The 21,263-nt window shown below is 36.8% G+C and overlaps 1 protein-coding gene across 9 annotated transcripts in view; it reads right to left on the reverse strand.

Annotated features, from left to right (window-relative positions):
• Positions 1–235: 235 nt before the first annotated feature.
• Positions 236–21,263, reverse strand: part of SYTL2 (synaptotagmin like 2) — a 121,728-nt gene continuing 100,700 nt past the window's right edge. For 4 of the 9 annotated variants that reach the window (XM_025356837.1, XM_025356835.1, XM_025356833.1 and 1 more), the window contains 9 exons: positions 20,478–20,572; positions 17,206–17,325; positions 15,174–15,343; positions 13,588–13,690; positions 11,052–11,222; positions 6,450–6,528; positions 3,929–4,028; positions 2,145–2,350; positions 236–1,309 (listed from right to left, as the gene is read on the reverse strand). In XM_025356837.1, coding sequence (XP_025212622.1) covers positions 1,164–1,309; positions 2,145–2,350; positions 3,929–4,028; positions 6,450–6,528; positions 11,052–11,222; positions 13,588–13,690; positions 15,174–15,343; positions 17,206–17,325; positions 20,478–20,572 — 1,190 coding nt within the window. In that variant the 3' untranslated portion in view covers positions 236–1,163. Of the gene's footprint in view, positions 1,310–2,144; positions 2,351–3,928; positions 4,029–6,449; positions 6,529–11,051; positions 11,223–13,587; positions 13,691–14,208; positions 14,322–15,173; positions 15,344–17,205; positions 17,326–20,477; positions 20,573–21,263 lie in introns of all 9 variants that reach the window. The other 5 variants (XM_025356836.1, XM_025356834.1, XM_025356840.1 and 2 more) reach the window with 3 other exon arrangements.

The following is a 21,263-nucleotide window of genomic DNA, read 5'->3' on the forward strand; positions in this document are numbered from 1 at the left end:
AACTACTTAAAAAAAAATCCTTGAGATCTGCTATGTCCTTTAAAACAAAATAAATAAAAATAAAACTCCTACTCTTAATAACATAGCCAAAGTTGCCCACTTAGAGGAGATGATTCCCAGAACTGTAGTGAAGACTGTAGAAATATTAGCCCAGAAGAAGTTCATTAGCCTTGTTAGGAAATTTAGATGTTTAGAATTCCTAAAATATTTTATTTAAAATGAGAAGTCAGGCTAATTTTCTAATACAATTTAAATCAAATGACAATTTATTCTAAGGGTTTTTACGAAATACTTTATGAAAATTTTACATACATAAGAAGTACAGTATAACTGAACAACTTACATTCTAATTAAAACTTTGTTGTAAAACATGTTTGTGACTACTCTTATGCTGATTTCATATAATAAAGTTATAAGAAAAACAATCATATATATGCAGGGTTTTAAAAAAATAAACTCATAAAAATACAGGCTTGAGATCTATCTTAGAATTAAGTCAAAACAAGCCAACAACTGAATTTTACCTATGGCCAGTGGGTGGCACTAAAATACATTTGAGGCTTGTTTTAACTGCCTGTTTTCTCAAGGCAGAAAACACCAGTAAATTCAGTCTCATTGTCCTAACATGGAATTCCGCATTTTATTAGAGATTGCAGAGTAAATAGTTTCTTAAGATCCACTTTTTTTTTTTTAATCATCACTGATGTCCTGTCTCCATTCCGCGCCCCACTTTGAGTATCTTTCTGCTACTTTTTCCCACAACCTACAAAGGTCCTGCAAGGGTACCAGACCCTCTTAACTGTGGCACAGAATTGTGGTGTGAAACACATGATGGCAAACAAGAACATTTTGCTTATCAACAATACCCCATGTTTAATGCTCTGGGGCAACTTTTTCTTTGAAGCAGCAGCAGATGTTCAATTTTCCTAGCTTGTTCAAATATATTCTTTAATGTTAGAGTCACAAATTACACATTTTGTTATTATTTAAATCCCTTGGGCCTTGTAATCAAAGAAGCACATGCAGATTGGCTTTTGCATGCTGTATAGTATTCCTTAGATGCAATAGATAGAAAGTGAGGATATTTGTCCACCTACTCAGATTTTCAAGATCAGATTCCACGGGTTTAGTAGTTTCAGTGGAGGAGCCAGTGGAATTTGGGCTCATTTGGAAATCTTGGCAATCAAAAGCATTCTGAGAGGCAGTGTTGCTTCAATCCAAGTATTGGGGGAGTTTACCATCTTCTCCCAGAGAGCAACTTCCTCTGAAGTAGAGTCCATCCAGTCCACTTCAGTTCCATAACTTTTACCTGAAAAAAGGAAGCTTTGTATTTATAAAGAAACAGCTCATTGAGGGTAGGGGAAAGAGGGAAAGTCATTACCCAATTATAACCACCAGTGGAAGCTAAGAAGAGCTTTCTTCACTGGGAGGGCAGATGTGAAACTCAATATAAGGAAGAACTGTTCAACTGTCTGAGTGACTCCATTTTTGTGATCATTACCATAATTTCCAGAGCAATGATTTTTCTTCAAGTTAATGTAAAGGCCAGACGAAAATTCATCAGGGAATAAGGGAGTTAGGAGGACTCCTGTACTGGGTTGGAGATGACACTGGATGAGCTCTAGGTTAGTGTGACTGAGGCTTTAGTGTCTAACAGACTCAATTTTGAATCTTGGCTCTGCCACTTTGTAGCTGTGTTACTTACTTTCTTGAACTATCAGTTCCTTTGGGGGTAACATTAGTAACTACCTCATAGACCTGTGAGGATTCAGTGAAATAATGTAAATAAAGCATTTAATACAGTGACTGGTGCTCCATAAATGTTATTGTTATTACTCAAAGCATACATTTAGGACTATAAATATTTTTACAGGGCAGACTAGTGATGAAGGCTTTTCTGTCCCTGCCACTGCCACAATAACTTAAGCTCTATATGGACAGACACTTCACCCTGTTAATCCTCGTATCTGGAGCCCTTGGCACACAATCCGACATTTCTTTACTCATTTATTTCACTATACTTAACAGATATCTGTTTTCAGGATATCTCAGTTTTCACTGGGAAGAAGCAAAGCAACAAACAAACCTCTAGTATCTCTGGAAAAATTTGGCTCATGGAGAATTAAAAATGTAGCAAACAGTACCTGTTCCAAAGCCAATCCGAAGACCTCCCAAAAATTGGTTGGTTAATTTGTAATGGTCCCAGACAGTAAGCTCTACACAGGCTTCCATCAGGTCTTCAGGCCTGAACCCATCATACACCATAGTGTGGTTGAAAATAGGGTTGGTGGTTTTCCCTACAGCTCTTGTCTTCTGGCGACTTTTCCTACTTGTATCTGGAAGGATGGTACTACAAAAAGAGGCATGAGTGTGGGAGCATTTTAGTAAGATAGTGAACATTCATGCTTTCAATACATAACAACACAGCTACTAAAGATTGACAATGGAGGAAAAGATGTGGAGAAATAGTGGTGGTGGTGGTGGTTTGGCAGACAGTGGGGTTTGCGGTAGGGACACATCATGCTGAAAAGACTCTGGACCTAGAGTCAGCTACACTTGGTTTGAATCCTGACTCTGCTACCTCCTGGGTATGCATTTTAGGGAAAGTTACTCAACCTCATAGACACTTGCTTCTTCATCTATAAAATGGGAATGGTGATGCTGATTTCATAAGGTTAAAATTAGAATTAAATAACATATGCAAAACACTTAGCTCCATGCCTGCATTTAGTAAGCACTTAATATGCTAGTAATCACTTGAGGATTCCTTTAAAATTTGGAAGCACAGGCTATCCTGATTAGCTGTGATAGCCTAAGACATCTGTGTTACACAGAATAGAAAAAGAAGACTCCAAATTGCTAGATTTGACTTCAGAAATAAATCATGTAATTTTTTTTACAATCACTTACATTTCATTTATGGTAACAATTAAATGAACTTTAACCTACCATGCCTCTTATAAGTGGCAATATAAGACAATACAAGTGGCAATACAAGGCAAGAAGGTCTGTGAATGGTCTCAGAATGTGACTGACTGACTTGGTCTCAGAATGAGGCTGACTTGAGCCAAAAAATCTCACCAGCTGACATCTATAAAGAGTACGTGTAGGGAAAATCATAAATAATATCATCTATGCTACTTGGATATATGTCACATATATATTTATTTATTTAATAGAGAAGGGGTTTTGCTGCGTTGACTAGGCTGGTCTCGAACTCCTGGGCTCAAGTGATCCATCCACCTCGGCCTCCCAAAATGCTGGAATTACAGGTGTGAGACAACTCGCCCTACCAGATATATGTCACATACATTTAAAAAGCTACAGTTGGTCTTCTGGTAGACTACATATAAATAAAATTAGTCAGAGAAACTAGGAGAGTGCACTAATATCTGTTTAGTTATTATTTACTAGATACCAGCCACTTTATATGTATAACAGAGAAGAGTTTGCCATTTAAAAACCCAGACTGTCTCAACCTCTTAGTAAGGGTTGATTAACAAATCATTTTCCATATATGTGCAGTCTCATACAATGACCCTTTGCAAATAGGCCACAAAACAGGTGAGACAAAGGAGAGAAGGAATTCTCCCTCTCCATAAAGGAGTCAGGGGTGTGACATCTTACCATTAGAAATTTAATAAACTCTTTTGAACTGATTATTGCCCTCACCAACAGATGTTTTCCCTAGAAGACATTACATACTGAGTATGAGGTCTCTAGTTTCCTTCGACCTCTTACTTTATGATTTTAAAGCTAAATGAAGCCTTAAGAGTTCATGATATAGATTCCTCCAATTCATGTTTCCATTATCCCAAGTAAATTCATTTAAATTATGAATAATGAGTCAGCATTACAGATATAAAGAACCGAAACAACCAGCAAAGGCCAGGCTATAGAACTGATACAGAGTTATCAATACTATTACCATTTAACAAAAGAATTTAGATGACTTCCCCTTAGCAGTGGTAGATCAAGGCATTCCTTCACCCAGATGTGCACTTCTCCAGTTGTAGGAAACTTTTTACCTATAATAGAAAAAGAAGAGAAAATTTTCACTGCCAGTTCTCTTTTTGGCAATACTGCATCCAAAGCTGTCAGCCTAAAAATGTTCTGGCACGGAGATACTAGCTAGTACTTGATGATATCATCTGAACTGATTAAATCTATATAGTCTTAACTAAGTCTTTTATAATCTGGTTTTACTGAACTCAGCTCTATAAAAATAATTCATATTGACTGTAAGTACAGAGTATTACATCATTCATACATCATTCATTTGGGGTTTTGCTTGGTTCAACAAAATCAGACATCAGGAATGTGAATCATTCATTTACAGTTATATTCAAAATATCTCAATGAAATGCATATACCTTCCAAATATTAATACCAGTATGAATCGGTGCTAGTGGAAGCCATTTAAAACATATTTGAGTGTAAAGTACCCAAAACAGGTATTGGCTAAGGTAATAATTTTTAAGAGTAGTTACACTTTTTTTTTTTTTTTTTTTTTTTTTTTGAGACATGGTCTCACTCTGTCACCCAGCTTGGAGTTCAGTGGTGCAATCATGGCTCACTGCAGCCTCAACCTCCTGGGCTCAAGTGATCCTCCTACCTCAGCCCTCCCGGAGTAGCTGTGACTACAGGCATGTGCCACCACACTTGGCTAATTTTTAAATTTTTGTAGAGAGTTTCGTCATGTTGCCCAGGCTTGTCTTGAACTCCTAAGCTCAAGGGATCCACCTGCCTCAGCCTCCTAAAGTGTTGGGATTACAGGGGTGAGCCACCACACCCGGTCAAGAGTGGTTACACATTTTATAGGGATATTGTATGTATATATGTAATAGTTAATATTATGGGCAGACAGTTACTAAGAACTTGGCTTAGTCTTAAATTGTTGTCTAGACTGGGTTCATATGAACAGAGGAATGCCACCAGATTTTTCTGACTGGGTTAGCTCAATCAGTTAACCAAACAGTATTTAGTGAGCATCTATTATATGCTCATCTCTATGCTATGCTAGGAACATCATTAGATATACAGAGAATACATGAAATAATCTATGTCCTTGGGAAATGTTTATAGTTATGCTGGAGAGAATAATTCAAATAAAATGATAAAAATGTAATATACAGTAAAACTCCAAGTTATTACTGCAATGTTCTAGAAGATGATACGATCAGTGAGATCTAATATAGTTAGGAAAAGCTTTATGGAGGAGATGGGGCTTCGTCTAAGATTTTGGTAGGTTGAGGAGAAGAGGAAGCCATTTCAAGGAAGAAAAACTACATGGGCAAAAATTCAGACATGGTGGCACCCATCACAACACACAATACCCCTGCCCTCTACTACCAAGTGATAGAAGGTAAAAGGAAAATGGGGTTTCTATGAATGTTGACTTTAAATGATAGAATACAAATTATATGCAAAATAATCTACCTTTTAGGAAAATCCAGAAGTTACAAGGTGGTAGTCTGACAGCAATCTGGCCTGAAAATATGCTTTGCTTGCCCTCTAATTCTTTCTTTTTGTGTGGGCGGTATAAACTACATTAGAATGCTTTTCTTTAGTTCAGTCACTATCCATCAATTATTTCTTCCATCTCACTAGCTTCACTGCCTGGTTACTGAAAGCATTTGAGTTTACAACCCCTGATTTCAGCCATAATGTTCATACAGATTCTTAAAGAGACTAACTTGGGGAACTCCCTTGGGAAATGGATCAAGGAGCTGGCTGGCATTCATTTCCTGCTAGTCTCTTGCTCCTTAACTGGGCTGAAGACCTGACAAGGAGGCAACTGATAATCTTGAGGGAAAAGCTTTATCTCTTAATGAGACCCTGAGAGTGGAGGGCCAATGAGCTTTAAGTTCTCTGGAGTCCTCCTAATTCCCACCTGTGAAAAAGAACACTCAAGTTTTATTCTTATAGCACTATCAATAGGTCCAAATTCTGAACACAGGAATACACAAATTCTGAATACAGGTCATTCACATTGTGCAGATACAAACTTTTTGGAGAGTGAGGTGAAACCTAAGGACTATAAACTAAACTAAAAAAAAAAAAATGAGAATTTTCTCATAGAAACAGAAAGTAGAATGATGATTACCAAAGCTGGCAGTAGGGGAAAAGGAAATTGTTGGTTAACAGATACAGAGTTTCAGATTTGCAAGATGAAAAGGTTCTGGAGATCTGTTTCCCAACAGTGTGAATATACTTAGAACTACTGAGTTGTACACTTAAAAATGGTGAAGATGGTAGATTTTATGGTTTTTGTCACAATAACAAAAAAAGAACTTTCTTATTTACAACTGTGAATGGACTCATTTGGTCTGTATGTTGCTAACTTGATAAGTTTGTTTAGGGCCTCACCTTTGAAAATGCATAATAAATACTGGGAGAAGAGAACGATAAGGAAAGGAAATAAATCTGAATAGAAAATCATTACATACCAGGGACTGGCTCTGGGACATACTGGAGAGCTAGTTTCATTTCACCTCTGTTTTCTGCTTCAAGGGCAACTGGTGCTGTCTGAAAAGTGAAGAAATGTCAGCAGGTGTGAGACAGACTTTTCATTCTGTTTGTTGGTACAGGTCCTATTAGGGAACCATATCTGTCCCATTTCTGGGACCATGTGTCACTCATGAGTGCTCTGGATTAAAATTTATCTCTGCATCAGAACTAGACTGTTGCCTTAATACCTGGGAAAGCTAGGCTGTATATCTTGAAAAATCTTGCAGGATACCCAGAAAATATTTCAAGGCCTTTAGTCTCAAAGATGGTGAAGAAACCAGAATGGCTTTCTTGGAGATGGAAGAGGTTTCTAAGAATGCTTTAATCTTAATCAAAACACAAATATTTTGTTAGCTATTCAGCCAGCATATATGACAATTTATTTGTATTCCCTTTATTTGAAGGAGTATGAGACAGTGTGTGAAAGTAAGGGGGAAAAGGCTATATCTTACATTTTCAAAGCTGCACTAATCTGATTATTTTAGGCCAAATGCAAGGAAGTCTGTAAGTATAACAAAGACTGAACAATAATTTTTTTTTTTTTTTTGAGATGGAGTCTCGCTCTGTCGCCCAGGCTGGAGTGCAGTGGCGGGATCTCAGCTCACTGCAAGCTCCGCCTCCCGGGTTTACACCATTCTCCTGCCTCAGCCTCCCGAGTAGCTGGGACTACAGGTGCCTGCCACCTCGCCTGGCTAGTTTTTTTGTATTTTTTAGTAGAGACGGGGTTTCATCGTGTTAACCAGGATGGTCTCGATCTCCTGACCTCGTGATCCGCCTGTCTCAGCCTCCCAAAGTGAACAATAATTTTTAAAATTTCTATCTGTTATTTTCAAGTATACCTTGAGTATTCCCTATCTGAAATGCTTGGGACCAAAAATGTTTCAGATTTCGGATTTGATTTTTGAATTCTGTAATATTTGCATATACATAATGAGATATCTTAGGGATGGGACCCAAGTCTAAACACAAAATTCATTTATGTTTCATATACATCTCGCACACATAGCTTGAAGGTAATTTTATATAATATTTTAAATAACTTTATGCAACCTATCACATGAGGTCAGGTGTAGAATTTTCCACTTGTGGCATCCTATCGGCACTCAAAAAGTTTCAGATTTTGGAGCATTATGGATTTGAAATTTTTGGATTAGGGATGCTAAACCTGTAAGAAAGATAGTTTTACTTTCAAATTCGGGCTCTTTAGAGCTTTATTTTCAAAACATGGGTATGTATCAGAAACATAATGGTAGCCAGTTAAAAATGAGATGCTTTTGGTATCTTCTGAGGAGTTCAGGTCTTGGGTAGGGCTAGAAATAAGTGCTTCATGTGATTTTGATATAACATTTGAGAACCATTTCTTTAGTGGAACTAAAACAGTTCCACTGTTGTGTAGACACTAATGGTTTGTATTAGTTATTTATATTTATCACTTCCTACTATGATGGACTAGCTTGGATCACATCAACCCCTAAACTAAGAACAATTTAAAAGGCGGGATTTTAAATATCAAATTGAAAGTGCTAAATAAGTATTAATACAGACGGGACTCAAATGAACAAGATCTTAGAGTGTGACATTCTTCTAGGCTTTTCACTCTGAGGCATTTAAGTAGTGCCAAACTGAGCACATAAAAAGCCTAACAGAAAGAGACTGAAAAGGTGAGCAGGACTTTTAGCAGTTTCATGAGGCTGGAGAGACAAAACTTGGAGTCTATGGCCTGCCAAGAAGGAATGGCATTGGAAAAGCACTCTAAACCAGTGGTTTTCAAAGTATGGTTTCTAGGCCAGCAGCACTGATGGGGAACCTGTTAAAAAACGTATATTCTTGGGCCCATAAATCTTGGGAATAGGGCTCAGAATCAGGTGGGTGGTGTTTTTTGTTTTTTGTTTTTGTTTTTTTTTGAGACAGGGTCTTGCTCTGTTGCCCAGGCTAGAGTGCAATGGTGTGATCTCAGTTCACTGCAACCACCACCTCCCAGGTTCAAGTGATCCTCCCATTTCAGCCTCTTGAGTAGCTGCGACTACAGGTGCATAACACCAATCCCAGTTAATTTCTTTGCAAAGGCAGGGTTTTGCCATGTTGCCCAGGCTGGTCTCCATCCAACTCCTGGACTCAAGCAATCCACACCTCAAACTCCCAAAGTGCTGGGATTACAGGTGAGAGCCACCACATCCAGCCCCAGAATCTGTAATTTAATAAGTCCTTCAGGTGAATCAGATGCATGCTGATTTTGAGAACTACTTCCCATGGCTTTCAGTTGTAACCTCTGAAGGGCCTTAACCTAGGAATATGAGCAAACAAAAACTAGACCAGATCACTTGAAAACTGGGCTTGTGCTTCAAAGTCAGTTCATTCCCAGATTAAATGAAGGTGGTCTATGCCTGCTTTGTCAGAAGCAAAAGTAAATCTTCCCAAATTATTCCTAGAACGTTCTCATATGCAACACCCCACATATGATTTAAAAATGAACAGGCATATCAAGACAAAGAACTAAGCGTCCAAACTAAGATTTTAAAAAACAGATAAGCAGAACTCACAAATTTTTAAGATATTGAAATTTTTAAGTACATACATTAAATAACTTTGCATGCTATATTTATAAAGACAACGTTAAGATAGAGAATTTTAGGAGAGAAACGGAATCAAAACAGAGTTAAAAGAAAATATACTTTTGAAAATATAAGTTTTATATTATAGATTGGCTGAAATCATAGATGGTTTTAACAACAGAATAGACAGCAGATAAAATTGTTGAATTGTAAGACAGGTTATCAAAAAATGGACTGAAATATAAGAAAAAAAGAATATACAGCATAAGAGACATATTGGACAGAATAAAAAGGTATAATATACTTGTAATTGGAGTTTCCAGAAGGAAAGGAGAAAATACTGGGGCAATAGTAATATTTGAAGAAATAATTGCTGGTAAATTTTCAAAGTGATGAAAGATACCAAAACATAGATAGATTCAAGCAGCTCAGTGAACCCCAAACCTCAGGATAAATTAAACTACACCTAGGCTCATTATAGTACAACTGCTAAAAATCAAAGACAAAGAAAAGTATCCTAAAATCTGGAAAAGGACACATAACTTTCAAAGGAGCAAAAATAAGACTAATAGCTGACTTCACAACAGAAATGACCAAATACTATGAAGTGACATCTTCAAAACACGGAAAGAAATAATTGTCAACCTAGCAACAGAGCAAAAATATCCCTCAAAGATTGAAAAAGATGTTATGATACCAAGAAAATCTGAAAGAATCTGTTGCCAGGAGATACTCACTAACAGTAAAACTAAAGGAGAGCCTTTAAGAGAAGAAACAACTCCACAGAGAAATCCAGGAAAGGAGAAAGAGCAATGGAAAGCCAAATATGTGGTCAAATCTAAATTAATAGACTGTATAAAACAATAATAGTAATGTCTTATGGGACTTTAAAATATATACAATTAAAACAAGACCAAAAATAGCACAAAGGATGGGAGAATGGGTAAATGGAGTTAAAATGTTCTTGGTTCCTTTCATTGTTCTGAAAGTGGCAAAAGTTCTCATTTATATTACAGTTTCAATTCAAGGATGCATATTGTAATCTCTATAGGAACTAATAAAGAAAAATGAAAATAAACTATAACTGACATATTAAGACAGAGAAAAGAATGGAATAATAATCCCAAAGGAGGCAATTATGAAAATAAGAAAATAGGACAAATAGTAAGATACTAGGTTTGGACCCAAATATGTCAATAATTACATCAAGTGCAAATGGACTGGATAATCCAATTAAGAGACAAATATTTTAAGACTGGAAAAACATCAAAACTATTGCTTATAAAAATATATCTGAACTACAAGAATTTTAAAAGGCTGAAAATCAAAAGACAGAAACAAACTGCTCATCAAAAGGAAGCTAATAGAACTATACAAATATAGGCAAATTAGATTTTAAGGCAATAAGTATTACTAGAGATAAAAAGGGAATTTCAAGATGATAAAATGGTTCATTTATCAAGAAAATATAACAATTCTAGTTGTATGTATATATAATAAGACAATCTCAAATACAGTGAATCAAAAATAATAAATCTAAAAGGAGAAAAAGACAAATGCACAATTGTAACTCCATGAGTAATTCACAGTACACACAGACATAAAATCCATGAGGATATAAAAGATTTCAGGAATCAGTTTTGACTTAATTGATATAGAACATTACATCCTTTAACCATCGAATACACTTTGGTTTCAAGTGACACATGGAACATTTATCAAAATTCAGCCAGATATTAGGCTAAAAGTCAGTATCAAATTTCAAAGGATTGAATTATTTAAAAGACCTTCCTGTAGTCTCTGAAACATTTGTGTTAAATGATTTAAACATTCTCCCAATAACCTTTTTACCTTTCTTTTTTTTTCTCTAGTTTAAAATTATCCCAAACTACAGATCTGTGCTCTGAATTAAATGCAGTTAAGCTTTTTCCTATACACCAGGCCCCACATCAACCAACCAAATAAACAAACAAAAAACTCCAGACTCACCTTCCGCTTCAGAGGGTACCATCTCAATTGTTTATTCTGTTTGTTATCCCAGTCCCATGTTTCCAAATCAAGTTCCACCTCCCCTAGGAAACTATTGCGCTTAAATGTATCCCGATGCCAAACGGACAGGTTCAGCTTCTGTGTCTTTAAGATTTGTTTTTCAATTTTATACTGAAGTTCAAAGAAGAAAATTAAATGATGAATAACATTACTTGATGCCAAGGTTATGACATACAGATGAAGAGAAAATTCATCTGTATGTATCAAATTTTCTTATCTGTTAGGTTTCAAGTCCCAAAAATATTGCAAAGTCATCTTATTCTAAGTGTCTTGTTTCAAAGAGGTAAAAATCCATCTTTCATAAAAGCTGATTTGCTTCCCCACTCTCGAAAAGCAAGCCAAGACTCAAATATCATAGTTGGTAATAGTTCTCTAACAATAAAAGCCAATTTTTCAATTTTTGCTGAATATTTTTAGACTAGATGTAATACAAAATTCAGTCTAAAACACAAATCAAGTTTAACACAATTCTCTGTTTGCTACTGAAGAACAAGGTATTTTTTAAATAGTCTTTTTAGAGCAGTTTTTGGTTTACAGCAAAACTGAGAACAGTATGCCATGTATGCCGCCACATACACACACCTCCCCCACTATCAACGTCCCACACAGACGAAGTATTTTTAAAAAATAAATAAACTTGTCTTTTCCGGCTTCATATGGCCAAGTAGAAAAGATCTGGCATCCTAACAGTTTTTCATCTAAAATGTAGTCAATCTTTAATTATATATAATCATGGAAAGGACAATAGTACTTCTAATCTAAAAATAATTTCCATTTGGCTTCATGATGTACTACTTCAATGTCCATTGTGGTTGTAGCAGGTCTGTCTTTCTCTGAGCTTAACATTTAAATTATCTGGCTTTTCCTGAGTATAGGGTTGAGATAGTTGACCCAGAAATAGCTAGGGTACTAGGGCATATCATAGTCAAACTGTAATTAAAAACTTGCTACAAAAATTCCACAGGTGGTTAATTCAGACCATGGATGACTGAGTGTTGATTTAACTGCTTATTTTTCCAGAGGATGATCAAATACTTGGACAGAGTTTTCAGAAAGAGGGAATGAATAACACCTATTTTTAGCTTTAAATGATCTGTTAGTCATGACTAAGGCAGCATGATGTAGTTTTGGGGGAGAAAAAGAATATGAGCCAAGTATACTTTCTATTCATCTGTCCATTTATCTTTCCAGTAAACATTTTTTGAATACCTATCCCAGATTAAGGATCAAGATTTATTAAATGCTTAATGTGTGCTGATCTTTCACACAAATTAACTAATTTACTGTTCTCAACTGCTAAGGTAGGTAGGTAAGTACCATTATTATCTTCCTTTTGCAAATCTGAAAACTAGCATTATCCCCACTTGGCAGATATGAGGTGCCCAAAGACATACAGTTTACAAAAAAACACTGAGTTGGTCCCTACCCTCATGGAACTTACAATTTAGTGGCAAGGAAGACAATTAAACCACTAGTTAAACTGCTGTTAACATATCCTGCTATAAAGCAAGATTATCGAGGCAGCAGACAGCAGGAGAACTTAGGGGTTAAGTACAGCTCCTCATAAAGAGGTATTTAAGACAGTGGAGGAGGTAGTTAGGGAAATAATGTGTGGAAGAATATTCCAGCCTGAAAGAACAGAAATTCACAGAATTGTGAGAAAATGTACTTCCTTAAAATAATAGAAAAGAATTCAGGGTGACTGGAACAAAGACTATGAGAGAGGAAAGTTGAGGCTGGAGTTCAGGTTGTGAACAGACTGGTGTGCATGTTAAGAAAGATTGCTTTGACCCTAAGGGTTATAGAAAGCAGAAAAATAGCATAATCAGAATTGTGCTTTTAGAAGATCATTCTGGTTGCAATGCTCAACTTTATTAGCTGTGGTGTTTTTTTGTTTTGTTTTGTTGTTTTGCTTTTTTTGAGACAGTTTCACTCTAGTTTTCACTCTAGTCACCCATGCTGGAGTGCAGTGGCATGATCTCAGCTCACTGCAACCTCCGCCTTCCTGGTTCAAGCCATTCTACCTCAGCTTCCCGAGTAGCTGGGATTATAGGTGCCTGCCACCATGCCGGCTCATTTTTGTATTTTCAGTAGAGACAGGGTTTCACCATTTTGGTCAGACTGATCTTGAACTCCTGACCTGACCCCAAAGTTGCTGGGATTACAGGCATGAACCAACATGCCCAGCCAAGCTGTGTGATTTTAAATAAGTTACTTCATTTCTCCAAGTTTCATTGGCCTCATCTGTGAGATGCAGACACCAATACCAGCCGGCCAGTGTATGTGTGGGCAGTGAATGAAATAATGTATACAACATTCATGGTGTTTTGTCTCAAACAAAACAGTCTCAGAACATTTGTATTCCTTTCCTTCTCCTCTCTTGGTGACTGACTTTATCCTGTAGAGCTACTACCCAAGAAGATATGGTAAACAGGTCACCATCTGGGATTTTCCTATAGAGTGAGTTCATAGATACCCGCAGTATTTCGTTATACACAGGATTCAAGGTTTTCTTCACTACGAGTGTTTTCTTCTTGCCCATTTTGCCTTTGTCTGGTAACAAATAGGCCTTTACATATCTAAAAAGGAGAATTGAACAGACAAGAAAGTCAAAGAAAATAAAAGTGATGTTTCCACATCTAGTTTTTTAACTACATTGAAAACTGACCACAGAAATAATTATTTCATGACACTAAGAAAAGCAATGAATAACAAATTTTCCCACCAATACCTTTATACTTAAATGTGTAAAGGGTTTTAATGGAATTGATCATTTAATATTGTTCTGAAGATTTTTAACAGGCATTTCCAGAATTCCTTTTTTCCTTTGGCCTTAACTAATATGCAGGGGTGGAAAGGAGCAGAAAACACACTTCTAGGCCGGGCACAGTGGCTCACACCTGTAACCCCAGCACTTTGGGAGGCTGAGGTGAGCGGATCACCTGAGGTCGGGAGTTCAAGACCAGCCTGACCAACATGGAGAAACCCCATGAGCCACGCTGGTCTCAAAAAAAAATCAAAACACACAAAAAAAACACCACACACACACACACACACACACACAGCTACAAAATTAGGTGGGTGTGGTGGCGCATGCCTGTAGTCCCAGGTACTCAGGAGGCTGAGACAGGAGAATCGCTTGAACCCGGGAGGCGAAGGTTGTGGTGAGCTGAGATCGTGCCAGCCTAGGCACCAAGAATGAAACTCCATCTCAAAAAAAAAAAAAAAAGAAGAAGAAAACACACTTCCAACATAGAGCTTACATCTGTTAGTTTGGTTCCCTCTGAGAAAACGCTTTGGTGCTGTATTTTTAAGTTTTTGTTACTGTCTTTTGAAATAAATTCATCTTAGTAAATACCTAGTCAAGTTATCTTCAATATTATAAAAATAAAGGATGTTGAGCTTAGTTATTTTTATAATAAGAATAAGAAAAAAGAATTGGGCTTGTCTCAGCAAAGTAAGAATCAGACTTCTGCATAGGGATAAGTGGGGAATACCATTCAGCGTTTGCAAAAAAAAAAAAAAACAAAACTGAAGTGCAATCAAACCTGTGATTTAAAAAAATAATTTTAGCAATTTCCCCTAAAGTTCTGTAAGATATAATTTAAATATGCAAATTCTCTCATTCTAGAGTCTTAACTATTTTTATACCACTGAGCATTATGAAGTGTGTCCCATGTGTCCCTAATTTTGTAAAACGTTTGAGAGTGTGACGGAAAGAGACGGGTTCAGGTCCTCATTCCTCATTTTGCTTCTATCTGAATTCACATATATGGGTTACTTGTCTTCTCTGGTGCTTGCGTTCTTATCTGTAAAATGAAGGAACTGAACAAGATGACCCCAAAGGTCCTTTCCAAGTTGAAACATTTTGTGCTTCTCTGTGATTTTTATAATTTAATGCTTGACATATGTTTTATAGAATAAAACAGCATTTTCTGCCAACTTTTCAAACATTCCTTTTAACACATACCCTCCCTCCTCTTTGATTATTTCCTTCCAATTCCTATAAAGATTGACAGTTTGAGAACTAAGAGAAGGTAGGTGACTCTAAAATGTACTTACGGGTCTGAACGCTGTTTCTTTACATCCGCTGCTGCTAAGTCCTTACACTGGGCCACAAAAACATGCAGCTCCTTCAGTGACTCCACATATTCAATTGCAAACTGAATATTTCCTTTAACTTCCAGATTTCCAAAGTCTCCACTATAAACACTCATCACACTGCCACTCACCTGAAAGCATCAGAAATGCATAGTGTTTGTCTCTATCTTGTTCTTAAACCTAGCACAAGGATCATGGATATAATCCTTACTGGCATTATTTCTTTAGCTTGCTTATAAAAGCAGTTAATTCAATATAGCATAAAGACATATCTATAAAGACAACCTGACATGATATACATGACTAGAGTTTTTTGTTTCATTTTGTTTTTGAGATAGAGTCTTGCTCTGTTGCCCCGGCTAGAGTGCAGTGGCTTCATCTCGGCTCACTGCAACCTCTGCCTCCCAGGTTCAGGCAATTCTCCTGACTCAGCCTACCAAGCAGCTGGGATTACAGGCGTGTGCCACCATGCCCGGCTAATTTTTGTATTTTTTTTAGTAGAGACAGGGTTTCACCATGTTGGCCAGGCTGGTCTCAAACTCCTGACCTCAGGTAATTCGCCCGCCTCGGCCTCCCAAAGTGCTGGGATTACAGACATGAGCCACTGCGCTCAGCCGTATCTCCAATTTTCTAGATGACTGAATAAATCAATTTTAGGTTGTAAATTTATGAGGGCAGTTGTAAAAAAAAAAAAAAAGGTATCCTTCAAAATGACCTTTTTGAAAGGTATTACTAAATTTTATATATTTTTAGTAGAGATGGGGTTTCACCAGGTTAGCCAGGCTGGTCTCGAACTCCTGAGCTCAAGTAATCTGCCCACCTTGGCCTCCCAAAGTGTTGGAATTACAGGCGTGAGCCACAGCGCCCAGCCGACTAATGTTTTTAAAAAATTTTCCCCGTAAGACATAGATGAAAAGTGAAATGCAATGTTATTTAGATGCTGGCTCATTTCAAAGCAGGGTGATTTTATGCTAGGTGGCATTCAAAGGCATCCATTTTCAGGCATGCTTAATATTTAAAATCCGAAAGAAAGAAGATGTGAGAAAACCCAGACACTCTAATCACAGTGACACACTGCTGTATCAAATTTCCAAGGCACTAACAAGGAATTTTACCATGTTAACCATCCACTGAATCTAGGAAAATGCTTACTGAGCCATGCGCTTTTAGAGGTCAGAAAGGGTAGAAAATGGATGATTGATGAACGGAGTTTAAAACCTTCCCAAAGGCAGATGTTAGATTTTTATCAGCAGAAACTCAATTTAAATAGGTTTTTAAAAAAGGTTTCAGTAACACAAGGCTAGCAAGAATTTAAGTACAACTTTATCATTTGTTTAGCATACTTGGTAAAATATATGTATGTGTATGCATCTCTGATACTCAGATAAGTGTATGTGGATATATTTACATATATTTTTACATACATACTACATGCACACACAACTTCACCTTATGCAAGAAGTTCTATGTAAAGTCAAATTAGATTCCCTTAAATCAAATCTGAGTAACTACACTTAAGAATCTTTCCTTTTAAAATGCTGCTCAGATGCCTTCTAAAAGGCAAAGAATTACCTCTCATATTCTTTCATGTCAACTGGCATATTGATTCATCAGGATTACTAAAAGAGAGGTACAATTCTATGAAGCATATCTGATACAAGCAGGTTTTACCATAGTTACCCCATTTGTTGCACAGAAAAATTTAGTGGTTCATCTTCTTGGCAATTTAAGTTTATTTGTGAAGTACTTATATCAACAACAACAAAAAACCCCCCAAACATTTATTTATGATGAATATGAACCACTTTAGTAAAAAAAAAAAAAAAAAAAAAAAAAAAAATAGATGTAGCTAGCCAGAAGCTAAGTATGGATTAGAGAAACTGCTTGTGCCCTGAGAAATACAGGAGGAGGCTGTTTTACAATGAGCATGAGCATGTCAGAGCAAAGTTCAGAGATGCGGAGAGATATTAACATGGAGCCTTTGTTTACATACAGAAGACAAGGACGTCATGCCAGAGGAGCTGCTAAGATTGGTTAAAGAGCTCGGGCTCTTCTTGTGTCTGCTGAGCTGGTAACTGCTTTCTGATGCTGTATCTGTTTCTCTGTCATCACTCTACAAAACAGCATATAATATGCACAATATTTAAATTCAGAATGAGTCAAGATCAGAATCTCTGTTTAGGCAAAGATGGTATTTTGGTATCCCACTGACATTTCTGCAAGGTCAAAGGATGCTAGTGCTAATTGCCAGGGTAGGGGATTCAGGATGGAGTGGGTGGTCTGCCTGACCTCACCTAAGGAGGAAGGCAGTGCTTAGCTACCAAAACAACAAAGTGATTTTTTTCACCTACAAAGTAGTCTCTCTCAAAGTGCTACAGAAGACAGCACTATTGTGCGCTTTCTTGCCACTCTTTTAATATTATATATTTATTTGCCTGGAGAACTCTATTGGTATATATGAGAAATTAACTTTACCCAGATAATAAAAAGATTTACTGTTAAAAACAAAACATCATATTTAATTCCTCTTGTTATTAGCATAGCCCGTAACTTCTCTAAAAATCAAATCTTTTACTTGAGACACTATTAAACTAGGAAAAAAGAAATGCTAGTCTGATCTGTTTCAACTCAAGGCCATATATATATTTTTTAATTTTTAAAAATTTTAAACTTCCCCTTACATATTCCTATGTGTTATTGTGCTTATCTTTTTGTTGCTAGAGGGAAGTATATTAAATTATACATTCTACCCACATTAGATTTTAACACATTTTAAAAAAGGAAGACACAGGTACTTATTTTAAATATGTCCCAGGAACTATTTACCTGGGAAAAGAAAGAAAAGTTACAGTAACAAATTTTGTTATATTTGAATCTAAAGTTTATTAAATAGTAGCTTTAAAAATTTATGATTCAGAGTGAGCTCCTTTTAGGGTTAGAGAGCTTATGGAACAGTTCAGTGGCACCAGGGGTTAAGGGACACCTTTATGGAGTGGTTAGTTCATGTCAGCATATTCTAGGACCATGCAATTATGCATCAATATAATGGATGCCAATTCTAATGCAGATTAATAAAGGAGTTAAAGAAAACCAAAATTAATGCTTTACATGGATAAGAATCCTTTCTCAAGGATTAAAACAATTCATATCTTTTAAATGTCTCTGTTGTCATACTCTCTCCCCACATGCTGAGAGTCATTTCCCTCTATTTTAGCGCCTACTACATTCTACCTAGTATATCAGATCATTAGTGAATTATTGGAAGAACAGAACTCTGCCTTGTTGATCTGGAATGGTGTTTTACACGTAACTGGCACTCAAAAAATGTGACTGATGATAAGTCTCAAAGGGAACAGATGAGCAAGGCCTGATTGCATTTCCACTTTCCTTAATACCCAATTCAACTCATACCCCACGTAAAATGACACAGCTTAATTCTGGCATCTCTGATACACAAACCTAAATGATTTGAACTCTCTTCTGTGTGGAGCTATGAGACAACAGGTTAAAATTGAAGGAAGAACAAAAATTAACCAGGAACTTATATAATTTGCCTCATACACACACACACACACACACACACACTTTTTTTTTTTTTTTAACTAGAGTCTCACTCTATCACCTAGGCTGGAGTGCAGTGGCACGATCTCGGCTCACTACAACCTCTGCCTCCCGGGTTCAAGCAATTCCCCTGCCTTACTCTCTCGAGTAGCTGGGATTATAGACATGAGCTGTGACACTCAGCTAATATTTTGTATTTTTAGTATAGATAGGGTTTTGCTATGTTGGCCAGGCTGGTCTCAAACTCCTGGGCCTCAAGTGATCTGCCCGTCTCAGTCTCCCAAAGTGCCAGGATTACAGGCATGAGCCACCATGCCCGGCCTCATATTATTATATGGTTGAACTGCATGGCATGCCTACTGCTGGCTTCTAGCTAATGAATTACTTCCAAAGAACGAGTGATTCTTTCCAAAGGAAACTGTAACATGTGCTCTTAACCACAGGCAAGAGCTGAATATTGGCAGATACAGTTCATCAAAGGCCCAAGAATGGACAAAAGGATGCCCATGCCAGTGACAGAATATAATTTATGTGTTGCCCAGAGCTTTCCTCAACATTCCATCTACTAAGAGAATGCTTGATAAGGAAGCCTTTTATTTCACCGTTAGAAATCAGACCAAAACTACGAACAGTAGCAGCTAACATTTGCCAGGTACTCGTTATATGCCAGGCACTGTGCTATGTGTTTTCCCTGCATTATCCTACTGATACCCCACAACCTCATGTGGTAGGTACAAGAAAACCAGACTCAGGGAAGGTACTGAATGTGTCCATGATCACACAGAAAATTAGTATCATAACTAGGACTGGGGATATCTGGCTCCAAAGCTCAGGCTCCTAACTACCTGACTGCAAGAACATGGAATCTTAATTAAGTCAAAGGACCTGAGTTAAAGTCCTAGATCTACTCTTCAGTAGCAATTGGATTTGGGGTAAGTTGTTTAACCTCTCTGGGGCTCTTTCTTCGTTTGTAAAATGAAGAAAATAGTCCTTACCACATATAGTTAGTAAGAGTTAGATGAATAGGTACCTGGCACATACTAGGTACTCAATGAATAGTAAATTATAGTCATGCGCTTTCTTAAGACCATATAATATATAGTATAGTCGTTAACAGCACGCAAGTTGGATCTGTGCTCCAGGCCTGGTTGAACCCCCTTCTAGCTGAGTGAGGTTAATCTCCCTTAGTCTCAGTTTCCTCACCTGTAATGTGTGGGGATAATGATGGTGCCTACCTCTTAGGGTTGTTGAAGGATTAAATGATACATGTAAAGTGCCTGGCACCCAATAAATACTCCTTAAAGCTTGCTGTGTCATTGTTACTTTATTAACAAACACTTTCAAGCCAGTCATACTGCCTAAATTAAGTTTTCACAAATCAAGTCTACTCCAAACTACAGAGGGATAATCAGTTCATATACCTTCCTGGATTTCTTATTTTGTACTTGCTTTGAAACAAAATCACATTCCCAAATCTATGCAATTTGACTTCACTAACCAAAAGGAGTTACTGTTTGAGTCAAATGAGATGCGCCTTTCCCTGTTCCAGGATCAACAACCCTACTTCTATTGACTTGAAAGGCAAGGGTCGGTCCTTCTGACCTCTTTGGTCTCTGCCACAGTGGAATACAAACACATCAACGTTGGCATAGCAATTCCAACCCTCTGTCTCCATTTTTCTGACGGTACAAAAGACAAACTTGCCTCATCTTGGAGAAATGCTGGAACAGACTTGCTCATCCTTTTGAGTTTGTCAGGGTGAGAAAATGGATTATCAGGTGGTGTAGGCACTGTGGAAACTAAACAGCAGCATTTCCATTTCAAAATTATTCTTACAATTGTCGGAAAACATTACACATTAATTGAAAACATACTTTTATTTAAGTTATGAACAAACATGTTTTTGTAAAAAAGTTAAAGGCACAGTAGTTCGCATGCACAGGATCATGAGATAAGCAACATGCAGTTTTTATAAATTATACATAGAGAAAACTAGCAAGGAGTTGAACCAAATACAAAACAAAGTTAATTTTTAAAACACTAGTTTTTATTGAACTGGAGCTGAACTTGAATTAAAATATACTGTCAGTGTGAATTGGTTTAACTTATTTTTTCACATCAGAGCTTCATACCACAAGGTCTGTATTTGATTGGTTCATCTCCTTGAGAGATATTACTAACACACTGCAGGCTGAAAAACTATTTCATCTGGACATCTTCAATCAAGATTTTTGTACACAACTCAATAATAAAAGTGTTCTGGTTGTTGAGTGTCTTAGAGTAGGTGTGTTTAGTGAGCATGAGGATTACTTTTCTGATAGTGTTTTTCACTCAGAATTATAAAATAAACATTATTTTTTGAAAATATAACTTATTTAGATACCTCATTGATTCAGAATTTTCAATATCCCAAGGCCAAGTTAGAATGGTTAAAGTTAGGGTACTCTAAGAATTTAATAAGAAAATGTAGCATATGTCTTCTTTCTGATA

Source organism: Theropithecus gelada, chromosome 14 (genome assembly GCF_003255815.1).
Source record: "Theropithecus gelada isolate Dixy chromosome 14, Tgel_1.0, whole genome shotgun sequence".
NCBI classification, from domain to species: domain Eukaryota; kingdom Metazoa; phylum Chordata; class Mammalia; order Primates; family Cercopithecidae; genus Theropithecus; species Theropithecus gelada.